This window comes from Quercus robur, chromosome 4 (genome assembly GCF_932294415.1).
Source record: "Quercus robur chromosome 4, dhQueRobu3.1, whole genome shotgun sequence".
Taxonomy (NCBI): domain Eukaryota; kingdom Viridiplantae; phylum Streptophyta; class Magnoliopsida; order Fagales; family Fagaceae; genus Quercus; species Quercus robur.
Window position 1 is genome coordinate 43,935,777 of NC_065537.1, and position 23,877 is coordinate 43,959,653.

Below are 23,877 nucleotides of genomic sequence, written 5' to 3' on the forward strand. Positions count from 1 at the left end.
AGGATAGTACCATCAAATGTGAGAAAAAATAAATGAACCACTGAATGTGACAAAAGTACAGTCACATGTGATGTTGGTACTGCGCAATGTGAGGATGGTACCATCAAATGGAAGAAAAAAAATAATGGAACCACCGAATGTGACAAAAGTACAATCACATGTGATGTTGGTACTGCATAATGTGAGGATGGTACTATCAAATGTGAGAAAAAAATAAGGGAACTACTGAATGTGACAAAAGTACAGTTATATGTGATGTTAGTACTACACAATATGATGATGGTACCATCAAATGTGATGTTTTGGTAACCTGATATAGCAGGTTGCCTACTAGTGGGTATCGTACCCCAACAAAAAAAGGAAAGGTACGCTAGAATTACCCCACTCTAACATCTCTCCCTCCCTTCTTCTTCTTCTTCTTTCTTTTTCTTTCTTTTTTTTTTTTTTTTTTTTTTTTTTTTTTTTTTGAAAAAAAAAATTATTTTCTCAATTTCACTTTTTAATTTTAATGAAAAATAATAATAATTTCATTAATTCATAATAGGACATACATAAAGTAAGATAATCCATAATGATTTTTGTTTATCATCAAATCAAGATATTAATTGATTTCTTTTTTTAAAAAAAATTACTAATTGATTTCTTTTTTAAAAAAAAATTACTAATTGATTTTTTTTGTGTAGATTAGATTTGAAATTGACTTTAGCAGATGAGTTAACCATAATCCACTATCCAAATTTTACAACCTAAGTTATGTTTAAATTGTTTTACTAATTTCTATTTAAAAAAAAAATTATTGTTTTACTAACTTCTAACATGTTATGGAAAAAAAATGTTTAGTGACAAATGTGCCACATAATTGGCCTCTAGTATACGTAGGGCTGTCCATCCAATCTGACAAACCGACCCACCCGAAGATTCCGACCGAATCCAACTCGAAAACCGGCCGACCCGATCAAGTCACCGGTCGGCGGCGGATCATTTGTTCCAAAAACTGACTCCGGCGGGTCGGTCTCGGTTTTCCTCCCAAAACCCGAAAAAACCCGATCCGACCGATGTACTAAGAATTTCAAGCAAAAAAATTCCAGAATCCGGCAGAAATTTCCAGATTCTGGCGGGATTTTCCAGATTCCGGCAAGATTTTCCAGATTTCGGCCTCAAATTTTCAGATTCTGGCAACAAATTTTCATATTTTGGCGACTTATCAAGTAGATCTATTGATATTTCGTCCAAATCTAGTGAAATCTCACCGGATCTAGCGAGATCTCACCAGATCCGGTTAGATCTCCGCCGGATTTGTCGTTTTTTCGCCTGAAATCAACTATTTTGACTGGATTTTTCATCGTGGACTGTTCCGACCGAACCGACCGTGTTCCCGGCACAAAACCGACCAAGCCGATCCGACTCCCTCGCCGGTCGGCGGCGGATTAGGATTTTCTCAACCCGATTCTATCGGGTCGGTCTCGGGTTGGGCACAAACCCGACCCGGATCGACCCGTGGACACCCCTAAGTATACGTGAAAAAACATCACATATCTAAAAGAAAAAAAATTTTCAACCTCACAAAATCAAGTAAATCTTATGCTTAGAAGGCCTATTGTAAGGCCTTTATCACTATCAAATTAACAATCTCCTTCTTTTCTATAATAAATAAATAAATAACAATCCCCTTTCGGCTGCAATATCATAGGAACAAATACTCCATGTCAATTCCAAAGCTCCAATAGCCACCAAAGGTTTAAGGGCAAAGCTTGAGTTTGGTTTGTCCAATATATTGGACTTGTTGTGATGATGAGACTAAAAGTGAACATGTGTTACCATTATGACATAAGGGATTTTCACTATAGAAGAAAATGAAAGATAAATTTAATTCTATGCAACATTTAATTTTTAAGGATTTCATTGTAAAAGATACTAATTTTTGTGTGTGTATAGATGTATGTGTTTGTGCATGTGTATGGAAGCTTGTATAAACTAATAAATTAGTAACACAAATCAGCCCCCCAAAAGAAAAAATTCTGGCTCCTCTCTTGGCTAGATGATCCAAAACAAAGGCAACTAAGTGCGTTATTTGATTTCTATCTTTATCTATAAAAAAAATGCGATACTTGAGCCCTAATAAAGCCATTTACCCATATTTGATTCGGAACAAAATAGCCTAACCTTTGATGCTTCACACCATGAGAAACCACAATTCCCTCTCCATGTCTACTTCAGACTAATAAATCAACATCGGCACTTAACACTATAGACAAACCTTGATAGTGATGTAATCCAACAACAAGTTGAAAAATGTGCAAGTTGTGGTAAAGTGTGTGGGAAAGTATGTGTCCTTAGAATGGTTGAGATTTAAAAGTGTGTGAAATCTCCTATCCTAAATTAGGCAGACAAATTTCTACAAACCATTTAATTAGGTTTAGTGATTCATTTATGTGCATGCAAGGATGCTTTTGATGTCATTTTTATTATTCTAATAATCTATTACATAATGATGATATGATCATCTATTTATGAATATTATTTAGATAACATCATGCTATTATCAGATATCATCTTCAGAAATTGGGTTTCAGTCATCAGTGGGTAAGTTTGATAATGCAATGTGTCAAAATGGTCTCTTATAGTATACTAATCAATGGTGCTCCAATGGAAAGATTCAATCCTATAAGAGGAATCAGATAAGGTGATCCGTTATCTCCTTATTATGCTATGCACAAATATTTATTGTCCCCACAGTGCATCAAATGCTAGTGTTGGAAGTGATAATTTGGGTGAGTTTGGTTAAGTTTTTTGTAAAAGTGCATAATGAAAAAGTGGAGTTTTCAAAAAGTGCATAATTGAAGAAGTGCATTTTCAAAAAACTGAGTGTTTGGTAAAAACTGTTAAAAAGTGCTTTTTGAAAAAACTGAGTGTTTGGCTAGCACTTATAAAAGTGCTAGCCAAACAGTGCATCAAATGCTAGTGTTGGAAGTGATAATTTGGGTGAGTTTGGTTCAGTTTTTTGTAAAAGTGCATAATGAAAAAGTGGAGTTTTCAAAAAGTGCATAATTGAAGAAGTGCATTTTCAAAAAGCTGAGTGTTTGGTAAAAACTGTTAAAAAGTGTTTTTTGAAAAAATTGAGTGTTTGGCTAGCACTTATAAAAGTGGCAGTTTGAGGGATAAATTACCAAAAATGACAATGTATATATAAGAGCATCTCCAGCAGGTTAGACAAATTTTTGTGCTGTTTGGACAATCAACAGTGACATTTATCTTTTGCCTATCCACTTTTTTAATTTTTATTTTGTAATCAAATTTATTCTTTTTTAATATTTATTTTTCTTTTTCTATTCATTCTCAACAATTATATTTTTCAACAAAAAGTGTAACATCCACAATATTTTTTGCAATATTTTCACAAAAATCATAACAAAATCTTATATGAAAAGTTGTTACTAGTTCTAATTTGAACCCATTACTGAAATTATATTTTTACTCATCAATATTAGCTAATTATTTAAAATTTATTGTGAAAATATTGTGGTAATATTTTTAAATTGTGATTTCTAATACTTTGCCTTTTTTTTCCTCCATACGTTTCCTTTTCCCTTTTTTTTTTTTTTTTTCTCTTGTATTTTATCCACCACACACGTGTAGTCCACATCCTCTCCTTTTTCCCACACCTCCACTTTCCAGAAGGCTCTCATTCTTTCATTCTTCCCTCTTTCCTCTTTCCTTTTTCCTTTTCCGTTTGTTTCCAAAAGGCTCTCTCAATTCCAAAGCTCTCCGGCTCTCTCAATTTCTTCTCTCTCTCTTTTTTTTTTTTTTTTTTTTTTTTTTTTTTTTTTTTTTTTTTTCACTTGATTTCCAAAGCTCTCCACTTCCGCTTCTTGACTTATATGAAGCAAATTGCTCGCGGACCTGAACTGAAAATTGAGAAGCCTCACGACTTGAACTGAACACTGTGGGTTCGGTCTTTCTTCGTCTCCCTCTTCTTCTTCTTTCTTTCTGTCTTTCTATGTGTTTGTGGTTGTTTGGCCGTGGGTTTGGCCATGGGTTTGTGCTATTTGATTTTTGTATTTTTGGATTGTGGTTTGTGTTTTGGATAATGATTTTTCTGTGTGTTCTTTGGGTTGATTTCTCATGGGTATGGGTTGGTTATGATTTCTCTGTTCTTTGGGTTGATTTCTCATGGAGAGGGCAGAGTAGAGAGACTTACGGAGAGGGTAGAGCAAAGCAGAGAGAAGAGATGGAGGCGTCGTGCAAAGGGAGAGCAGAGATGAGAGATGAGGGGCGTGAGAGAACTGAATAATTGATGGGTATTTTCGTAATTCTAATATTGCAACGGTAACCCACCCAAAACGCGCATTGCACATTTTCATTTATGGACCCTCAGGGGTCCATAAAAATTTCCGCATTTCTCCTTATTTTTGGTCTATGCCCAAAATGCAACTTTTATCAAAAAGTTGAGCCCAAAACGCATATTTTGGTTTGGCTTTTTTCAAAAAGCCCTTTTTGGGCTCAAAATGTGGAAACAAACGGGCACTTTGTCTATACAAGCTTTTAATTTGAACCAAATAATAAATTAGTTTTTCAATCATCAAGTTAATTTTTTACTAGATTAGTCAACCCAACTATGCAAACCAAACATCATATGTATGGGTGGGAAAGTTAATTTTGTTGTCGTTCTTGCAAAACAGCTACAAACGCTAGTTAAGAAGGCCAATAGCACTTGTGAGTCAGGGACTCATGGCTTATAGATTCAACCGTGGCTCCATGAATGCAACCAAACTAACACAAAATTACAGCACCTTAGTACCACTACCAATATGATCCATGAAGTATCGTTAAGCATTTTCAGATCATGAAGTCAGGGCCGGCTCAACAAAATTTGGGGCCTAAAGCAAAAATTTTATATGGGACATTTTTATATGTAAACATTAATTGAATAAAATTATATAATACTAATTAAATTAAGACTAATTTGATGTAAATACAGAAATTGATGAATAATACTAGCTAAACTAAGGTTAATTTCAAATAGAAGATTGAATATTATAGTTGAATCAAAAGGAACTTACTTTAACTTGGATATATGACTATGCATAGTTAAGTACAGTTGTAATCTAAATTTTAATTTTATATATTCTTTTTAAGAAAAAAAGATAGATATTATTTGATGTGTGACTTAGTAGGAGATTAGTCATCATTGGTGATTTATCATATTTGCAGCATTTTATTTGAAACATCTTAGGGCTTCAATTGGGTTAAATTTTTATTGGTCTCCTATTTTAAAAGCCTTGTTAGAAATGAAAAAGAAAAATACTAAAAATACTACAAAATGTTCACAATAAATGTGATTATGACTGTAATTGATGAATTTTAACAACTTTATTTATTTGTGTTTAAATTACTTTTTTATGTGATTGGTGATATGTCAGTTAAATCTATAATAAAATTTATGGTATTTTTAGTATCACTCTTAAAAAAGAGTACCAATTATTTAAAAAATGTTATATTTTTATAAAATTTTGGGTCTTTTACTAAGGGAGATGGGGCATTTTTTTAGTAGGGAAATTTTTTATTTGTTGTGGGGCCTTAGGCCTAGGCCTTGAGCCAGCACTGTATGAAGTTATCAATGTATCAATTACTACCAAGCTCTACAATCATTGTTTCAAATGCCAGCTTAAGAGGCAAATAATTAAAAAAGAAATATGAGTGTACATAATACATATCAATTTGAGTTGCAATTTGGCCTCATCCTCCATCATCCGAATGACAATATATGCTGTGCCAATTCATTCAAGGCATTGTATGTTGAACCATCCTCACTCAGGTAAAGCTCAGCTTTGTGCTTTAAATTCTTTGCTCTCTGTCTTATCTCCACCCCTTCAATTTCCACCATTAGTCTTCTTATAGCTCTTTCTATTTTCCCTCTGTCCAAATCACCCTCCAATTCCAAGCCTACCTTCCATACACTACACACATACTTTGCACTCAAACCTTGGTCCCCAAAATAGGGTCGATATAGCATTGGAACTCCTTCACAAACACTTTCCAGTGTTGAATTCCAACCACAATGGCTCCAAAACCCTCCCACTGCACCATGTGCCAAAACTTCCTTTTGGGGTGCCCATTTCACAATGCAACCTCTTCCTTCTACTCTTTCTTTAAAACTTTTTGGCAATAGCTCAATCCATTCCAACCCGCGAACTGAACCAGGTCTAACCACCCACAAGAAAGGTTGCTCACCGTTGGCTAAGCCCCAAGCTATCTCTACCAGCTCTTTCTCATCCATGCTTACCATGCTGCCAAAGCTTATATAAATGACAGACTTGGGAGCTTGTTTGTCAAGCCAGGAAATGCAACTAGAATCTTCATTCAGGAGTGAACTAGAGGCAGATGGAGCTAGTTTATGGAAAGGGCCTAAGGAAAAAACTGGAGATGGGAAGTGTTCTTGAACCTTTGTCAGTGTTTGTTGTTCAAGGAAGTGCACCGTGTTCACTATTATTGCTGAGGATTTTTTTGTTGCATCTGTCACTGTGGCTCTCAGCTCCAATATGGGAGTTGGGATTTCTGTGGATCCTAGTATGCCCTTAAGATCAAGGGACTGAAGCTCAGGCACTGGGGCTTGAGCCAGACTTTCTGTAACAAAAAAGAAAAAAAATATTAATGTCGTGACATGATCATAATAAAGAACAATTATCATAAAAATTAAAAAAAAAAAGGATGTCAAAAATTTAAATTATGTTATATCTATTACCAAAAAGGAGCATTTTAATTTTAATTTTTTTATATTTTATTATTATCTAGACACATGAAAAAAGGGATTAGAAGCCCATATGAGAATTGTTAGTTGACAATTCTGCATTTCATACAAATGTGATCTATTACCTTGGATTATCTGTGAACTTAAATAGTGAACTCCACATAATCATACTAGTTAAATTAGAATTATATACAGAGTTAACAGTTAATCATTTATCAAATGTTTATGTCAAGATAGAGGAATAATTCCTAATTCCCAGTTAAAATTCCATGTCAAAACTTTAGATCTCAAAGTGACTACCCGTATTCAAGATAAAATTTCTCACTCAAGTATTTCAGTTTTCTTTTCTAATATTGTTCTGCTTCAACTATACAATTAGTTAGAAATCTTAGCTAGCTATGACCGTATGCGAAGAAAAAAAAAATTACAATAGCTTCAGAAAACCTATCTTTCTCATGTAAAGTACCAAATTAAATCATCAAGTTAATCAAGTCTAATATGTTGAATAAACTCATCAACTATTTGGTATAACCATGGACACCATGCTTTCAATTTTTGTTAGCCTTTTTCAACAGTACTGCATGTATACTATGTTACCTCACTTCTTCCCTTAGCAGAATTAAGCATGCTCTGTACCATTGAATAACTCAATTCAAATACATTGTCGTATTGACTATTAAAATACAATTTATATTTTCTAATGACAATTAAATTCAATAAAGCTACCTGTTTAAATTTAATTGAAGAACTTAATTAATGTACTTTCACCTAAAGGAATTGTCTACCCCAAAATTAAAGCTTTCAAATTCACACGTACCTGGAAAGGAAATATAGCCTTTCTCATGATGAGCATCAGGAAAGACGGCAAACAAAAGCAAGGTGGCAGCTGCACTTGTACGCACATTAATCCCAGGAAGTTTCAAATTGTTAGCCACAGCTTGAGCAAAGTGCATGAACCCATCATAAACAACACCGGCAATCCGATCATGTGGATCCTCTACTTTCATCATCTCCTCCATGTATTTCTGAAATGGAGCTTCACAATTACTATTAAGAGCCGATATCGCGGCCATGAAATTGGAAGGTGAAAAATTGGTTTTAGACAAGCCATCTGGTATTGATACAAAGTGAAATTCAGGATGATTTTCATGGTTGGGAGAGTTGAATTGAGGGTGTGCTATGGTGATTGAAAAGCCCTTGGAGTATAGGATTGTGGCAAGTTGAAGCATGGGATTTATGTGGCCTTAGAATGGATATACTACAAGCACCAACCGGTGGCCAAGCTTTTTAGCTTCTTGCTTCTCCATTGATGATCACTTTGCAGCTTGTGGGAAATTAAGGCAATCTTTTTGTTTTGTTTGCAAGTTGCAATAGACTAGAAAATGGCCACGACTGGAAACCAGTTACGTCATTTGGATATTAATTTATACAAATGAATTTGGGTTGAATTGTCATGGTATGTATCTTACGTACGAAGAAGTTTTCAAGAGTTGAGTTTTGACTTTTATTCATTTATATGTATTTCCTACGTATGCACTCACATCAACTCAACACTTCAGATATTTTGATTTTTCTGCCTAAAGCTTGGAGAGAAGGGATTGAAGAAAGGGTTTTGACTATTTCACATATATGATATAACAGTTTTCACATTCTTTCATGTCATGGGATAAAATGTGAATTCTTAATGTGAAGGTGTGGACATTCCTATGAACTTCCATATTGTACATTTCGTTACTGATATAAAGTTGGTGTGATTTTGCCCCTAAAATACTAAATTATTGTAGATCAGAGTTATCTAATAATTTTTGCACTTAGCATCTTATCTATGATTCACAAAGCAGCATAAATTTTATCTTTTCGAGGTTACCAATGATTTCATTTCTTTATTAAACTGAAAGTTCATCTTTACAAAAGATTTTTACAATAACCCAAAGTTTCTTTAACATTTTCATATTCAGTATTGTTAGCATACAAGCCCATTTGATTGCACTTAAAAAAAATTACAATTCAATAGGTATAATGAAGGATCTGAATCGGTACTGCACTGTTTATGGGAATGCGGGGTTGCACAAGACGTTTGGGCAAGCAGTAATATTGGAGTGCAGAAATGGGCGACGAGTCAAGTTGATATGGTGCAGCTGCTCGAAGATTTGCTGGACAAAATTTCAGGGGAGGAACTAAAACTGTTCTGGTTCAGTGTTGGGTTATATGGAACCAACGAAATGCTATTTTGCATGGGGGAAAGTTGCAGGACCCACAGCGACTGAATAGGAGAGCAGAAGACTATTTGAAAGAGTTTAGAGAAGCCCAGAACCTCTTGTCAGTCCAGGCATCTGGTGGAGTAGTGCAGTCTCGGGTTCCATGGAGTTCGCCATTGGGTTTGCTTTACAAACTCAATTTTGATGCAGCAGTGTTTGAAGGGATTAGCGCCTCAGGTTTTGGAGCAGACGTGCCGTTGAGTTTGTAATGGAAGCTGGGTTTAGAGAGCTAATAATAGAAGGGGACAACGCCACTGTGATGAAGACCATTTATGTCATCAGAGGTCAATTTTTCTAGGCTAGAGCATATTTATGAAGACATAGGCTGTATGGCTTTGACTCTACAAACTTTTTCTTTTAGTTGTGTTAAGCGGAGTGCCAACTCCGCTGCGCATGCTTTAGCAAAATATGCAAGACTGGTAGATGATGGGGTTGTTTGGTTGGAAAAATCTCCACCACCCATTTTGGAAGCTTTGTATCTGGATAATTGTTATTTCATGAATGAATGATCATGGTTTTCACCTCAAAAAAAAAAAAAAAAAAAAAACTTAAGACTTAAATGACAAATAATTTTTAGGCAAAATTACAAGACTAAAATGATCAAATTCAAACTTAAAAGGACCAAAATAATTTTTGGACATAGTTCGCCGGTGTAAATTTGTATTTTTACCTAAATTTTTATACACATCAATATACAATGAATTCATTCTCAATTCTAATAAGGACCATAATATCTTTTATTCCGTGTATTATCTAGGATTTTGTTATCACGACAACTATTAAATTGAAAGGATAAGAATATCTTTTACTTATTCTTTCCGTAACCTTCCCTCTCCTTATCTCATCTCTCTAATACCTCATACCCTTCCTCTTCTCACCTCTCTTGTTTACTTTTTTGTATGAAAGTTATAATATTGTAGCTTATTTCCAAAATCTTTAGTGGTTCATGTCTTGTCACTTTCTACTTTTAAGTAGAAATCTTATTTGATAAGAAGGTTTTTTTTCTTTAAAAAAAAATTATAAAAGGATTGGTTAATTGAACCACAGTTCTTGTGACTCTCCATTATTCACAATCAGTGGAAACTTAGCAAACATTTCCTTTCCCTTTCTTCTCAAGACAGTTGGCCACTTTTTTTTAGAGTCATTGCATGGAAATAAGCATTAAGAACACTAATTTAACATTGAAACAACTTACAATGATCACAAGGTAAACTAGGCAAAATCATACACATAAAATATATGGTATTGACTACACAGTACACAGCCATACACACATAAAATACAACACCTAGTTTACCATGCAGAGCCATAGACTCATGGCATAGCTACAAGCATACAAGAAACAATTTATTAAAAACAAAGCCAGACTAGGCAAAAGCATAACATCTGGTAACTAGTCCAACAAGATGATGCGTCCTAATTTGCATCTTATTTATTCAAGTTACATAGTTTCATGGATTTATTCATTTCCTTTCCATTGAAATCAGGATGTTGAAATTCTTTGTCTTCTCCATGGAAAGATGCTCACTGATACGCTCTGCAAACCTCTCAAATAAATCTTCTATAATTGCCTCTCCAAAGTGATCAGCAAGCAAGGATTCTGAAATCGCTCTATAGCAACGTGACACATTTTGTCCACATTTAAACTTGTCGAACACGTAATTTTTGTTTTCCTCGTTGTCATTGCCATCCAAATTGACTTCAAATGTTTCCAGTCGATCAATAACAAAGGATCCCTCTTTTTCAACAATGGTTTTTACTTCTTCGATGAAAGGTGAGTAGTGAGGCAAATTGAACGTGTTGATATAGCCTCTTCAATTAGCCCCTATACACATAAAATTGTGGCCATTATTTTACTTTTTAAGTGATATAATAAAACAAAAAAATTATCACTTAGTTAGAAGAATTAATTTTAAATTTTAATTATCAAAAGGTTAAAGAACTAACTTCAGCAGCCATGTCAAGGAGACACTTTGCTAGCAGCTCCCAAACGAGGCAACAATCTCTACTAGTGGGATCTTTGATACTCCTACCAGTAAAGGTTAGAATCATTTGCCCTCCAAGTTTTATTTCATCAGCACGAGAGCGAAGTAAAAGTGAGAAATCACTCTGAAATTGCTCCAAGTATGCCTCAAATACATTGTGAGGGCTTGTCTTCCCCATGTATAGGTTCCCCTTATTATTGTTAATCCCTTGAGGTACCTAATAATTATAAAATAAAAACAAATTTAAAGAAAAGAGAGAAAATGCCATTACCAAAATGAATTATGAAAATTTGAGTATGAATTTTCTCACCTGTACATTTTGTGTGCATTATGAAATTAATAATTATTTGTTTAAATGTGACAATTTATTCTCATATTCTACAAATAGTAAAAATTACTTAGCACTTCGTATGAGCATCACAAATCAGATCAAAATTTTCTCCATTTCACATAAAATGGAAGGGAAAATGAAGGAATGATTTATTTATTTTTTTGTGTGGACGAAATGAACAATAGAATGCAATCTGATTTTTGGTGGAATTATCCATTGATCAAAGAAAAATTACCTTTTCTTTTCAAATTAATAAGATCATAATATAATACCAAGGGGTTAGTTTAGTGGTTCTTAAGGCCTCATGATATCCATGAGATTTGGGTTCAAAACCTCTTGCCAGTACCTTAAGACCACCTCCATGAAATTTCCCTCTATATACTTGAAAAGGTTTGGATATTCTCATTTATAAAAAAGAAGAAAAAAAAAGAAAAAGAAGAGTACATAGTATAAAATAGTAATTATGTTTTAATTTCTATTTATTTATAAAATCACTAATACAACCAAGGGAGAATATTACAATCCTTAATGTGCCGCCATTTGCTGAAACCCTTTTGCATGATAGTATTTCAACTTATGATGTTCTACATGCTAATTGTTATTTATCATTAGGTCAAGATATTAATTGGTTTTTAGTGTAGGCGGAAGTTGAACCCTAAATTTTTTGTTTAACAACAATGAACTTTATTAGTTGAATTAACTGAAACCTATAACTAGACTACTATATTCAATGAATTACCTGCTAGATGTATACTCAGTAGGAAGTGTAGAGGATGTTGTACAACATAGACCAAGGTGGCTAAACATTGTTATTGTTAGGCGCTCAAGGATGTGGAGCCTGTTTTGAACCGTATCTTTTTGAAGCACGGCTTTTTTAAGCCACATTTTTTTTAAGGTACATCTTTTCCTAACCAATCATTTTCAAAAAGTAAAAAAAGAAAAAGTCAAATCATACCAAACAAACACATAATCCCATAAATGTTTCTCAAGCATGACAAATTGAGAATAAGTGGATTACTAAGGGCTTGTTTGGTTTGTGTTAAGGTTGTATTCTTTTTTTATTTTTATTTTTTGTACTCATATTCTATACTCAAATCTTGTACTCATTCTTTGTTTCCATCTATTTTTTTGTTTGGTATCATTTTCTACTTTGTCTTCCCCTTCATTTTTTATGACAACCACCAACAAATATATATATATATATATATATATATAGAGAGAGAGAGAGAGAGAGAGAGAGAGAGAGAGAGAGAGAGGTCCGTGATAGTGGGACCCACAAATTTGATTTTTTTTTTTTTATGACAATGCCATTGTATTCATTTTCAAGAAAATGAAAACACAAAAAAGTTGTATTTATTTTTTGTATTCAAATCCAATTTTTTTTTTTAATACTAGAAATGAAAACTGAATACAAATACAAAGCCAAACAAGTTTTTTAGTGGTGGGTTCCACAAAAACTGAAAATAAATATTAAATACACAACTTTTTTGCTTAAACCAAATAGATCCTAAGGTTGCCTTGAGAGTAGACATGGCAAAAGGGGTTAGAATTTTCTGACTCGACCCAACTTGACCCGAAAAAGACCCAAGGCAAACCCAATTTTTTTGACCTGAAGTAAAACGGGTTGACCCGTGACCTGACACATGTTTTTTTGCGGGTCAACCTGACCCGACCCGACCCATGACCCAATCCATTTTTTAAAACTTTTTTTTGGTAAAAAAAATAAAATAAAGACAATATTGATTTAATTATTTGTTTTGAGATTTAATGAAACAATTGAGACATTTACATATCTGCATGCAAATAAATTGAAAGATGAATGATTGAGCATTTGTACTAAGTAAAGATTTTTAGATATTAAATAGCAAAGTACATGCCAAGATAATTTGGTTACAGTAGAGTTAAAAACATAAATTTAAAATTGTAGACATGTGTAAGAAACATTCATAAGTGTAAAAATAGTGAAGCCAAAGTATCAAATTAGCATAAATTATGAATGCTTAGACGTATTTTTCAACAATTTATGTCCAAAATAAACGACTTTTTAAAATAAATTACGATATTTCCCAGAGTGTGTTGCGTAATAATGATATGATATTCATAAAAGAGACTATGTATAAATAAGTAAACAATCAAACTTTAATGTATATTCTCAAATTAAAATAGAGCGCCAACCACAATTGATAATAGATTATAAAATTAATTTTCAAGATTGTAAATTTTTTATATGTTTTTATTCTTTGTCAAATAGAGTTATCCAATAAGTCATTTGTAATTTTTTTTTTTTTTTTAATATATTTTGGGGTGTTGATATTGTGTAGAATTAAAATTTATGCATTTGTTTTACTTATCTTTGTGTTATTATGTTTTAGTTAGTAATGTTGGGATTTGTATAATTTTAAAATTATTGAATAAATATTAATAAGTTTAATTGAGTTAATTCTTGATATAAGTGGTGAATTTAAAGTAATGCATTTTACATCAAGTAATTTGTTGCATGACTTTCCAAATAGCAAATACATATTGTTTTCTTAATTAAAAAAAAAAAAAACTCATGTGAAAAATATGGGTCAACTTGACCCAACCCGATCTGAACTCGCAATCTGTTTGACTTGCAATCTATTTGACCTGCAACCCAATTGACCTGTTTTTAACTCGCAATCTGTTTGACCTACAACTTGATTGGCTCGACCCGACTTGCCCGTTTGCCATGTCTACTTGAGAGGCTTTGATGATTTGGGAAGTGTTGATCTTGATATGACAGTGAGAAGAGAAGGTTCAAAATATACTTGACAAAAAAGTGGAAAGCGTTGATCTTGAAAAAAACATGTGCACGCAGATGCTTTTCATGTGACAATTTGAGATACAAAACCAACATCACAAACGTGCCAATGAACAGAGAGACTTTCAAACATCAACACGTAAGAAGTTCAAGAAGTAGAAAAGTACTCGGAGGCAATAAAGAAATTGCATGAAATTTTAATGAAAATTGTTAACTCCTTTGGATTACCGTAGTTAGGGTATGTTACTTTGTAATGGTTTTTCCTTTACAAAGTTCTATCAGTTTTCCACTTTGTCGCTGTATTTTATATATGCTCTTGTCGCTTTTTATAATCTTATTTCTTGATATGGCAGTTGATTTGTGGTTTAGTCGATAATACTGTGGATCATATAATTCAGTTAAATTAGTAATTAATCAATGCAATGTTTTTAGTTTTTGATATATTTCAACTGGGGAAGGGGATTAGATCATTTGGATAACTCCATTGAACCTAAAGGTCATTGACCAATTGCAATGCAATGATATTTTTGAGTGTGAAGATGCTAACCTTAGAGAGCCAATGCACACTATAAGAAGAATGAACAAAATCCAGGCTTTTGCTATCAGAATAGCAGTGAAGATGATCACAAGGAAGCAAGAGCAGAGCATGAGACAGCAAAGCTTAATTTGAGTGAAGAACAAAGTGCTGCATAAACGACATCAGAACCATGAAGAAACGGCAAGCAGTTTTAGTGTCTGTATTAATACCCACACGTGGGAAAGTTAGTTTGCTGTATAAAGACACGTGTAGAAGTTAGTTAGTTGAGTTTGTTAGTCTCTGTTTTTCAGTTAGATCAGTTCCGTTACTTGGGTCAATCTATATATAGTCTTGTACATTCATCTTTGTAATTAATGAAAAGATAGATATTCTTCACTTTTCTGATATGGTATCAGAGCAAATTCCCAATTTTTAGGGTTTCTTTTTCTCTCAAATTTCTTTTCAATTTTCTCAGGAAAACACTATGTTTTTTTGAGAAAATTCCTTTTCTTTGTCATCAATGGCTTCCGCTGCCACAAACACAAATACAGCTGGTTCAACTAATGGTTCTGTACCTGAAAATCCATCTCCTTCTTCACAAGATTCACCAATGGATGATCCCCTGTTCTTGCATCATGCTGAGAATCCAAGCTTAGTGTTAGTTACGCAGCCTTTAATTGGTGGAGAAAACTACTCAGCTTGGGCTCGAGCTGTGAGAAAGGCATTGCTCACCAAGAACAAACTGGGATTTATTGATGGGACTCTGACTCTCTCATCTCCATTGATTTCTACTCCTTCATCTGTGCAAGCATGGATTCGATGTGATAACATGGTTGGGACCTGGTTGACCAATTCAGTTTCTTCAAAGCTTCAAGCAAGCATTATATATGAAGATACTGCTCTGGAAATATGGACTGATTTGAAGAATCGTTTTGCACAGACCAATGGACCAAGGGTATTCAATCTCCAAAAGGAAATTTCAGAATTACATCAAGGTGAGATGAGCATTACTGATTTCTTTACTCAGTTGAAAGTTTTTTGGGATCAGTTACAAAACCTTAGTCCATTTCCTTCTTGCTCTTGTGGAAAGTGTATGTGCAATATCAACAAAAGACTCAATGATTTACAAGGTAGAGAGTCTGTGATGAAGTTCTTAATGGGAGTAAATGAGCCTTTTTCTCAAGTTAGGTCTCAAGTGTTACTCATGGATCCTATTCCATCACTGAGCAAGGTTTATTCCTTGATGATCCAAGAAGAGACTCAAAGGTCAATCCCTAATACACCAGTTGTTAAAGTAGATTCCACTGCTTTGGCTGCTAAAGTGTCCACTGATCAAGCCAATTATGTTGTTAATTCTGTTGGAAAAGGAAAAGATAGGCCGGTTTGTACCCACTGTGGCAAGACTGGTCACACTATGGACAAGTGCTACAGATTACATGGGTTTCCTCCAGGTTTTAAGTTCAAGAATAAGACTACTATGGCACATCAAGTCTCCTTAGGATCAAGCTCAGAATTTGTTTCACGAATGCATCAATTTTCTGCCTTCAGTCCTGAGCAGTGCCAACAGCTTTTAGCCTTGTTTAGTGCATCCAATCTTTCTTCTGTAGCACCACCTCATATATCAGATGCCTCAATGGTCACAGCAACTCCTTCTTCCACTTCTGCTAATGTGGCAATGGCAGGTATGAACTTCTCTCATAGTATTTTTGCTGCTCAAGTGGTAAATAGAAAGGCTTATGGTTGTAATACTTGGGTCTTGGACACTGGTGCAACTGATCATTTTGTATGCTCAGTGGATTTGCTAACTTCAATCACAGCTATTAGGCAATCTTTGGTCCAATTACCTAATGGGGAATCAGCTCAAGTAACTCACATTGGGACTGTTACTCTTTCTTCTTCCCTTGTTCTTAAGAATGTCCTTTGTGTTCCATCTTTTTCTTTTAATCTCTTGTCTATTAGTTCTTTAACTCATTCAGAATCATATTGTTGTGTTTTTCTGTCTGCTTATTGCTTCATTCAGGACCTTATTTCCTGGAAAACGATTGGGGTAGGCAAAGCACTTGATGGATTGTACCTGTTGCAGTCAAACAGCCTTCACCAATCCTCCAGCTCCTCTTTTGCTACCTTTCTATCAGCTCACAACCTCACTGATGCTTTTGGTCATTTCACTGCTGTTACTTCCACATCAATCTCCTCTCAACCTTCATCTATTTGGCATGATAGGTTGGGGCACCCATCTGATGTCAAACTCAATAGTTTGTGTCATGTAATTCCTTCTTTAAAACCTTCTTGTAACAAAGGTTGTCAAATCTGTCCTATGGCAAAACTTAAGCGATTGCCCTTTCCTTTTCATAATAATATCAGTTCTTGTGCTTGATTCATATGGATGTATGGGGTCCCTACTCAACTCCAACTTTAGATGGCTTCAAATATTTTTTAACTATTGTGGATGATGCTACAAGAGCCACTTGGTCATTTTTAATGAAGTCTAAATCTGAAGTTAGGGAGTTATTTTCTTCTTTCTATACTATGATTCATACTCAATTTAGCCTTAAAATCAAAGCTATTAGAACTGATAATGCCAAGGAGTTTAACATGTCTGACTTCTTCAATTCTCATGGAATTATATATCAAACCAGCTGTGTTTACACTCCACAACAGAATTCTGTTGTGGAAAGGAAACATCAGCATCTGCTTTGCATAGCTAGAGCTTTACAAATTCAATCCCAACTCCCTCTTCAGTTTTGGGGTGATTGTGTGTTACATGCTGCCTATCTTATCAATCGGCTTCCATCTCCTTTGCTACATGATAAAACTCCTTTTGAACTTCTTTTCCACAAAATTCTAGACTATTCTAATCTCAAAACTTTTGGTTGCCTATGTTTTGCATCCACCATTTCTCACACCAGATCCAAGTTTTCTCCAAGGGCAAGGAAGTGTGTCTTTCTTGGCTTTCCTTTCAATACTAAAGGTTTCAAAGTTTTTGATCTTGTCTCTCACACTATTTTTGTTTCTAGAGATGTCACATTTCATGAAAATGTGTTTCCTTTTGTTTCCAACTCAATTACTTCTGTCCAGCAGCCTTGTTTCATTCCTGTGTCTAGTGTTCCAGCCATTAATCATCTCTTTGATCCTTTAATTCAATCTAAGTCTAAATCTGCTCCTGCTGTACCTCTTGATCCCATCACTCATATTCATCATTCTATTGATGATGATCTACTTGATGAGGTTCCAGTTGAGCCCCCTGATCCTATTGTTGATCCTATCCCTCTTAGAAAGTCTTCTAAAGCTGTCAAACAACCCTCCTACCTACAAGCTTACCACTGCAACCATGTCTCTTCTGTCATTGCTGCACCTACTTCCCAGTCAGGTACTTCTCATCCACTTTCCTCACATCTCTCTTATCAACACCTCTCTTCATCTTACAAATCCTTTTGTTGTTCCATTTCTTCTCTTGTTGAGCCTACCTATTATTATCAAGCTGCTTCTAATCCCAAATGGCAAGAGGCCATGACTGCCGAAATAGCTGCCTTTGAAGCAAATCACACATGGACTTTAACCCCTCTACCTGCTGGTAAGAAGCCTATAGGGTGTAAATGGGTGTACAAAATCAAGTTTAAGGCTGATGGTTCAGTTGAAAGGTACAAGGCAAGGCTAGTTGCTAAAGGTTTTACACAGAAAGAGGGTGTGGACTATTTTGAGACCTTCTCCCTAGTGGCCAAAATGGTTTCTGTCAAAGTACTCCTTGCTGTGGCTGCCATAAAGGGCTGGTTCCTTAGTCAATTGGATGTGAACAATGCTTTTTTGCATGGTGATTTGGATGAGGAAGTTTATATGGCTCTTCCACAAGGGTTTCATAGCCAGGGGGAGGTAGTTTGTAAGCTGAATAAGTCCTTATATGGGCTAAAACAAGCATCTAGGCAATGGTTTGCCAAGTTTTCTGGCACTTTGTTGCAGGTTGGTTTTACTCAGTCCAAAGCTGACTATTCATTGTTTACTAGGAGGCAAGGTGATGTTTTCATGATGCTTTTGGTGTATGTGGATGATGTCTTAATAGCTTGTAATGATAAGGCTGAGATAGACAGATTCAAGGTTTTGTTGGATGACAGGTTCAAGCTCAAAGACTTAGGTGACTTAAAGTACTTTCTTGGATTGGAGGTTGCTAGATCAGCCAAGGGAATTGCCCTTTGTCAAAGGAAATACACTCTTGAGGTGCTTAATGATGCTAGTATGTTAGGGTGTAAACCAGCTAAGACCCCTATGGAACAAAGTCTCAAGTTAAGTCAATTGGAAGGAGAAGAGCTCAAAGATCCCAGCATCTAGAGAAGACTAATTGGGAGATTATTATATCTGACCATCACAAGGCCAGACATCACTTTTACTGTTCATAAGCTTAGCCAATACATGTCCAAACCAAGAAAACTACATTTAGATGCAGCCTATAGAATCTTACAGTACTTGAAGAATGAACTCGAGAAGGGTCTCTTATTTTCTTCCAAGACAGATTTACATTTGAAAGGCTTTGCAGATGCTGATTGGGCTTCATGTTGTGATACAAGGAAGTCAATAACAGGTTATAGCATTTTTATTGGAGATTCTTTGGTGTCTTGGAAATCAAAGAAGCAGTCCACAGTCTCCAGGTCCTCAGCAGAAGCAGAGTATAGAGTTATGGCAGTTGCAACATGTGAACTTGTGTGGATTTTGTACTTTCTAAAGGATATTGGAGTTAAACATGACAAAGAAGCATTGTTGTTCTGTGATAGCCAGGCAGCATTGCACATTGGTTCCAATCCCCTTTTTCATGAGAGAACCAAGCACATTGAAATAGACTGTCATGTAGTCAGGGATAAAGTTTTGGAAGGTGTCATCAAGCTTAATCATGTGAGGTCTCATTGTCAATTAGCAGATATGCTTACCAAAGCATTGGGGTACAATCAATTTTCCAATCTTGTTGACAAGATCGGGATGATGAATATACACACACCAACTGCTCTTGAGGGGGATTATCAGAATAGCAGTGAAGATGATCACAAGGAAGCAAGAGCAGAGCATGAGACAGCAAAGCTTAATTTGAGTGAAGAACAAAGTGCTGCATAAACGACATCAGAACCATGAAGAAACGGCAAGTAGTTTTAGTGTCTGTATTAATACCCACACGTGGGAAAATTAGTTTGCTGTATAAAGACACGTGTAGAAGTTAGTTAGTTGAGTTTGTTAGTCTCTGTTTTTCAGTTAGATCAGTTCCGTTACTTGGGTCAATCTATATATAGTCTTGTACATTCATCTTTGTAATTAATGAAAAGATAGATATTCTTCACTTTTCTGATATTTGCTAGGAAAGAGCCTGCCATAGAAGGACCCTGGCATTCCCGCTATGAAACATGGCCCTACATCGTTGCCTTTCTCCTTCTTCAACATAGCATAAAAGTCTGGCAGTAATTTGAAATCAGTGTTGAAATCATTACTTGGAAGGTCATTTAGAAACACTGTGAGCTCAGGAGGAGAGTGTCCAGTTTCTCGGCACAGTCCGACTATGGCATCAATCATTTCGTAGGTAACTATAAGTGTGTTGGGTCCTGAAGAGCAACCCAAGTCTGCTACGGAAAAATAACGAGGAAAGTTTTCCTTGCTATATAAAGCTCTGACAGTGCCCTCCAACACTGGTCTCACCTTGGAAATCACTGTTTTCTGAGAGAAACGCAAGATGGAAAATCATTTTTTTAACTACTACATAAACATAAAATCATAAATGTGAACATTTTTTTAGCTTTGGAAACAAGTTTCTGTTGTGTGTGTTGAGAAATATTTAATGGTACGTACACTATAAATAATGATCATCATGGCTAGCTCTAACATGTATGGCTACGTAGGAAACTTTATGTAAATAGTTGATTCCATAAAAAGAGAAAGGGAAATTAAGTGAGAGTGAGAGAATTACTTGAAGCGCTGAGTTATGGGAATAGCTATTTTCTTCTACTCCCGATGTCATGTGAAGAACCTTCTCCACCTGCTGCAAGACATGGCCATGTCCATGTTCAGGGATTGAATTATGGGTGTAGCTATCCATATCTTCCCTGGTGTAATAATTGCTCTATTCAACCTGTATTTGTTTTTTTTTGATGAACTATTCAACCTGTATTTATAGGAGATAGCGATGCTTCTACTGCATGGATTGAAATATATTTATATTAAAAAATAGAAAATAAAGTTTATTTTGCACGATTTCATTACAAAATGCATGTACAAATGAATTTAGGTTGAATTGTCATGGTATATATCTTACATACATAGAAGTTTTCAAGAGTTTTTTTGTTTTTTGGTAAACGACGCTTGGATCAACTAAGAAACAACAAGTCTATTACAACAAGCAAAGCTAGCTTTATCTCTAGTCAGCGTCTCAACCACCACATCCAGTAGGTTAAACAAAAAAGGAAACTCCGTTACATTCAAGAGTTGAGTTTTGATTTTTATTCATTTATGTATTTCCTACGTATCACTCATGTCAACTCTACACTTTGGATATTTTGATTTTTTTGCCTAAAGCTTGGAGAGAAGGGATTGAGTATTTCCTACGTATATGTATGCACTCATGTCAACTCAACACTTAGATATTTTGATTTTCCTGCCTAAAGCTTGGAGAGAAGGGATTGAAGAAAGAGTTTTGATTGTTTCACATATATAATATAACAGTTTTCACATTCTTTAATGTCATGGGGTAAAATGTGAATTCTTAATGTGAAGGTGTGAACTTCCATATTGTACATTTGGAAGTGTAAAACAATAAATAGTCTAAAAAAAAAAATAAGGATAATTTCGTTATTGATATAAAGTTGGTGTGATTTTGCACCTAAAATACGAAATTATTTTGGAATACTTCAGAGTTATCTAATAATTTTTGTACTTAGCGACGTTTTGGAAATGTCATTATAAGTTCCCCCCTTTTTGACTATTCCCACACAAACTTCTGCCAACATTTCATTTCCCACACTTTTTTTCTCTCTTTTTTTTTCCCTTTTTTCTCTATAGCGACGTTTTGGAAATGTCGCTATAAGTTCCCCCCATTTTTGACTCTTACACACGAACTTTTGCCAACATTTCATTTCCCACACGGTTTTCCTTTTTTTTTTTTTTTTCCTCTATAAGTTCCCCCAATTTTTGACTTTTCCGCACCAGCTTTTGCCAACTTTTCATTTCCTACACTTGTTTCCCTCTTTTTTCTATCGTTTACTTTTATGTATGAAAGTGATAATATTGCAACTTATTTCCAAAATCTTTAGTTTTTTATATCATGTCTTCTCTTTCTACTTTCAAGTAGAAATCTTATGTAACAAGAAGGTTTTTTATTTTATTTTATTTTTTAATATTAGAAATCATATGCACATAAAATATATGGTATAGACGCTCTGTTTGTTTTGGCATTAACATTTTCTAGAAAATGATTCATTTTCAGAGAGTATTTTTTGGAAAACTATCTTATTTTCCGGTGTTTAGTAACAACCTTGAAAATAGGCTTGAGAATGTTTTCTAGTAATTGGTATTCATAGTTTTTATAACATTTCCTTGTATAATTTAAAACATGTATAATATGTGTATTGTGTAAACCCATCTAATGTAATTAATATAAATAAATAATAATAATAAAAAAAACCAGGAATGAATTTGGTTTTCAAACTAAAATTTTGACAATGGATACAATCAAAATTAACTATCCAATTTTCATGATCTCAAATACTCATCTTGCTCATCTATATCTATATATATCTAAAAGCTAAAGTGTAGCAATATTGTTATTACGCTTCTGTTGAGCCACATCATTGGCCACGTCACTATTTATATATATATATATATATATATTGGTTTACCAACTCTATTAATTTTCTATTGCAAATTTAATGTTTTTGTGGCCAACATGATGCACTACACTCCACCATAAACTTTATTGTTTATATTCAAAGCTTCCTTCAACATTAAAATTTTAATTTTAATGTGAATAGCATGGGATACTAGGTGGTCTTTTGCACTACCACCCTAAGTTAACTAAAATTTATTTAAAAAAAAAAATACTACTATAATCACTTCTACTACGACACATATCATTTCTTCTTAAAGAGGAAATGATTATAACCACTCTTCATCAATCACTATTTTTTCATTTTCAAGGAGCCAATCAAACTTTATTTTTGGTTTCCCATTTATTTGTAATTTATAATTTTTTTAAATTTAATAAAAATTTATTTGTATGTTGCAAGAGTTGATTCTGTTGTGTATATGAAAAGACGATGATCTTTTCATCTTCTCCAATCATTTCTTCTATTATTATTATTGTTTTTTGAGATATTTCCTTTGTTATTTAATATTAGACCAAAATGTTTTCTTTGCTATATGGAGTATAAGTTTGGTGTGGTGTCATTACAAATTTACAAGTGATGCCTTCAAGTGTGAGATAGCAACAATGTTTGGTGGCTTCAAAGGTGACAATGCCAACTTGGAGAAGAATGCCCCAAGTGTTGAAGAGAGCCTTGCAATAGGTAGGATGCCGTTGTCAAGGGAGATGGGATTTCTTTTTATGTTAACATATTTGTTTTTATCTATATATATTTAAAAGCTAAAGCATAGCAATTATTGTTGCTACGCTCCTTACGCTCTTGTTGAGCCACATCATCGGACACATCACTATATATATATATATATAGGTTTACCAATTCTATTAATTTTCTATTGCAAAATTAATGTTTTTAGGGCCAACATTTTTTTTTTGGAGAAACTTTTTGTGGCCAACATGATGCACTACACTCCACCATAAATTTTATTGTTTATATTCTTTTTTTGAAAACGGATTGAACTTTCATTCATGTAAATGTAGAGAATCATAATATAGAGCCTCTATCGCAGGGGGGGGGGGGAATATCCTCCACCCAGTACAATTCTTCATCCACAGTTTTTGCATATCTAGCTAGGGAGTGTGCCACAGAGTTGGCCCCTCGCTTAATACTACTGAAGGATACCCAATGAAGTCCATGTGCAAGCCATTTGATGTCTTGAATGATGTGACCAAGCCGTGACAGGTCTGCCCCTGAAGCCGAGACTGACCTCATGACATTTTCATTATCCCCTTCGATGACCAAGTCCGTGAACCCATCATCCACAGCAAATTCGAGCGCCTTTCTGCATGCTAAAATTTCAGCCTCTGAACTTCCAATAACGGGAGGACCTCATGCTGACATTGTTGCCATAACTTCGCCGCGCACATTTCGTA

General features: G+C 34.6%; 1 protein-coding gene across 1 annotated transcript; it reads right to left on the reverse strand.

Moving 5' to 3' along the window:
• Positions 1–5,665: 5,665 nt before the first annotated feature.
• LOC126722055 (UDP-glucose iridoid glucosyltransferase-like) lies at positions 5,666–8,227 on the reverse strand. Its single transcript, XM_050425211.1, has 2 exons — positions 7,566–8,227; positions 5,666–6,624 (listed from the first exon to the last, which is right to left on the reverse strand). Exons 1-2 carry the CDS (start codon positions 7,975–7,977, stop codon positions 5,747–5,749), a joined length of 1,290 nt encoding a protein of 429 aa, XP_050281168.1. The 5' UTR covers positions 7,978–8,227; the 3' UTR covers positions 5,666–5,746.
• Positions 8,228–23,877: the final 15,650 nt, after the last annotated feature.

Excerpts from the sequence above, each read along its gene's own strand:
- LOC126722055 (XM_050425211.1), bottom strand. The coding sequence starts at position 7,977 with ATGCTTCAACTTGCCACAATCCTATACTCCAAGGGCTTTTCAATCACC. Across the intron at positions 6,625-7,565 it reads AGGCTATATTTCCTTTCCAG|AAAGTCTGGCTCAAGCCCCA; the intron begins GTACGTGTGAAT and ends TTTTTGTTACAG.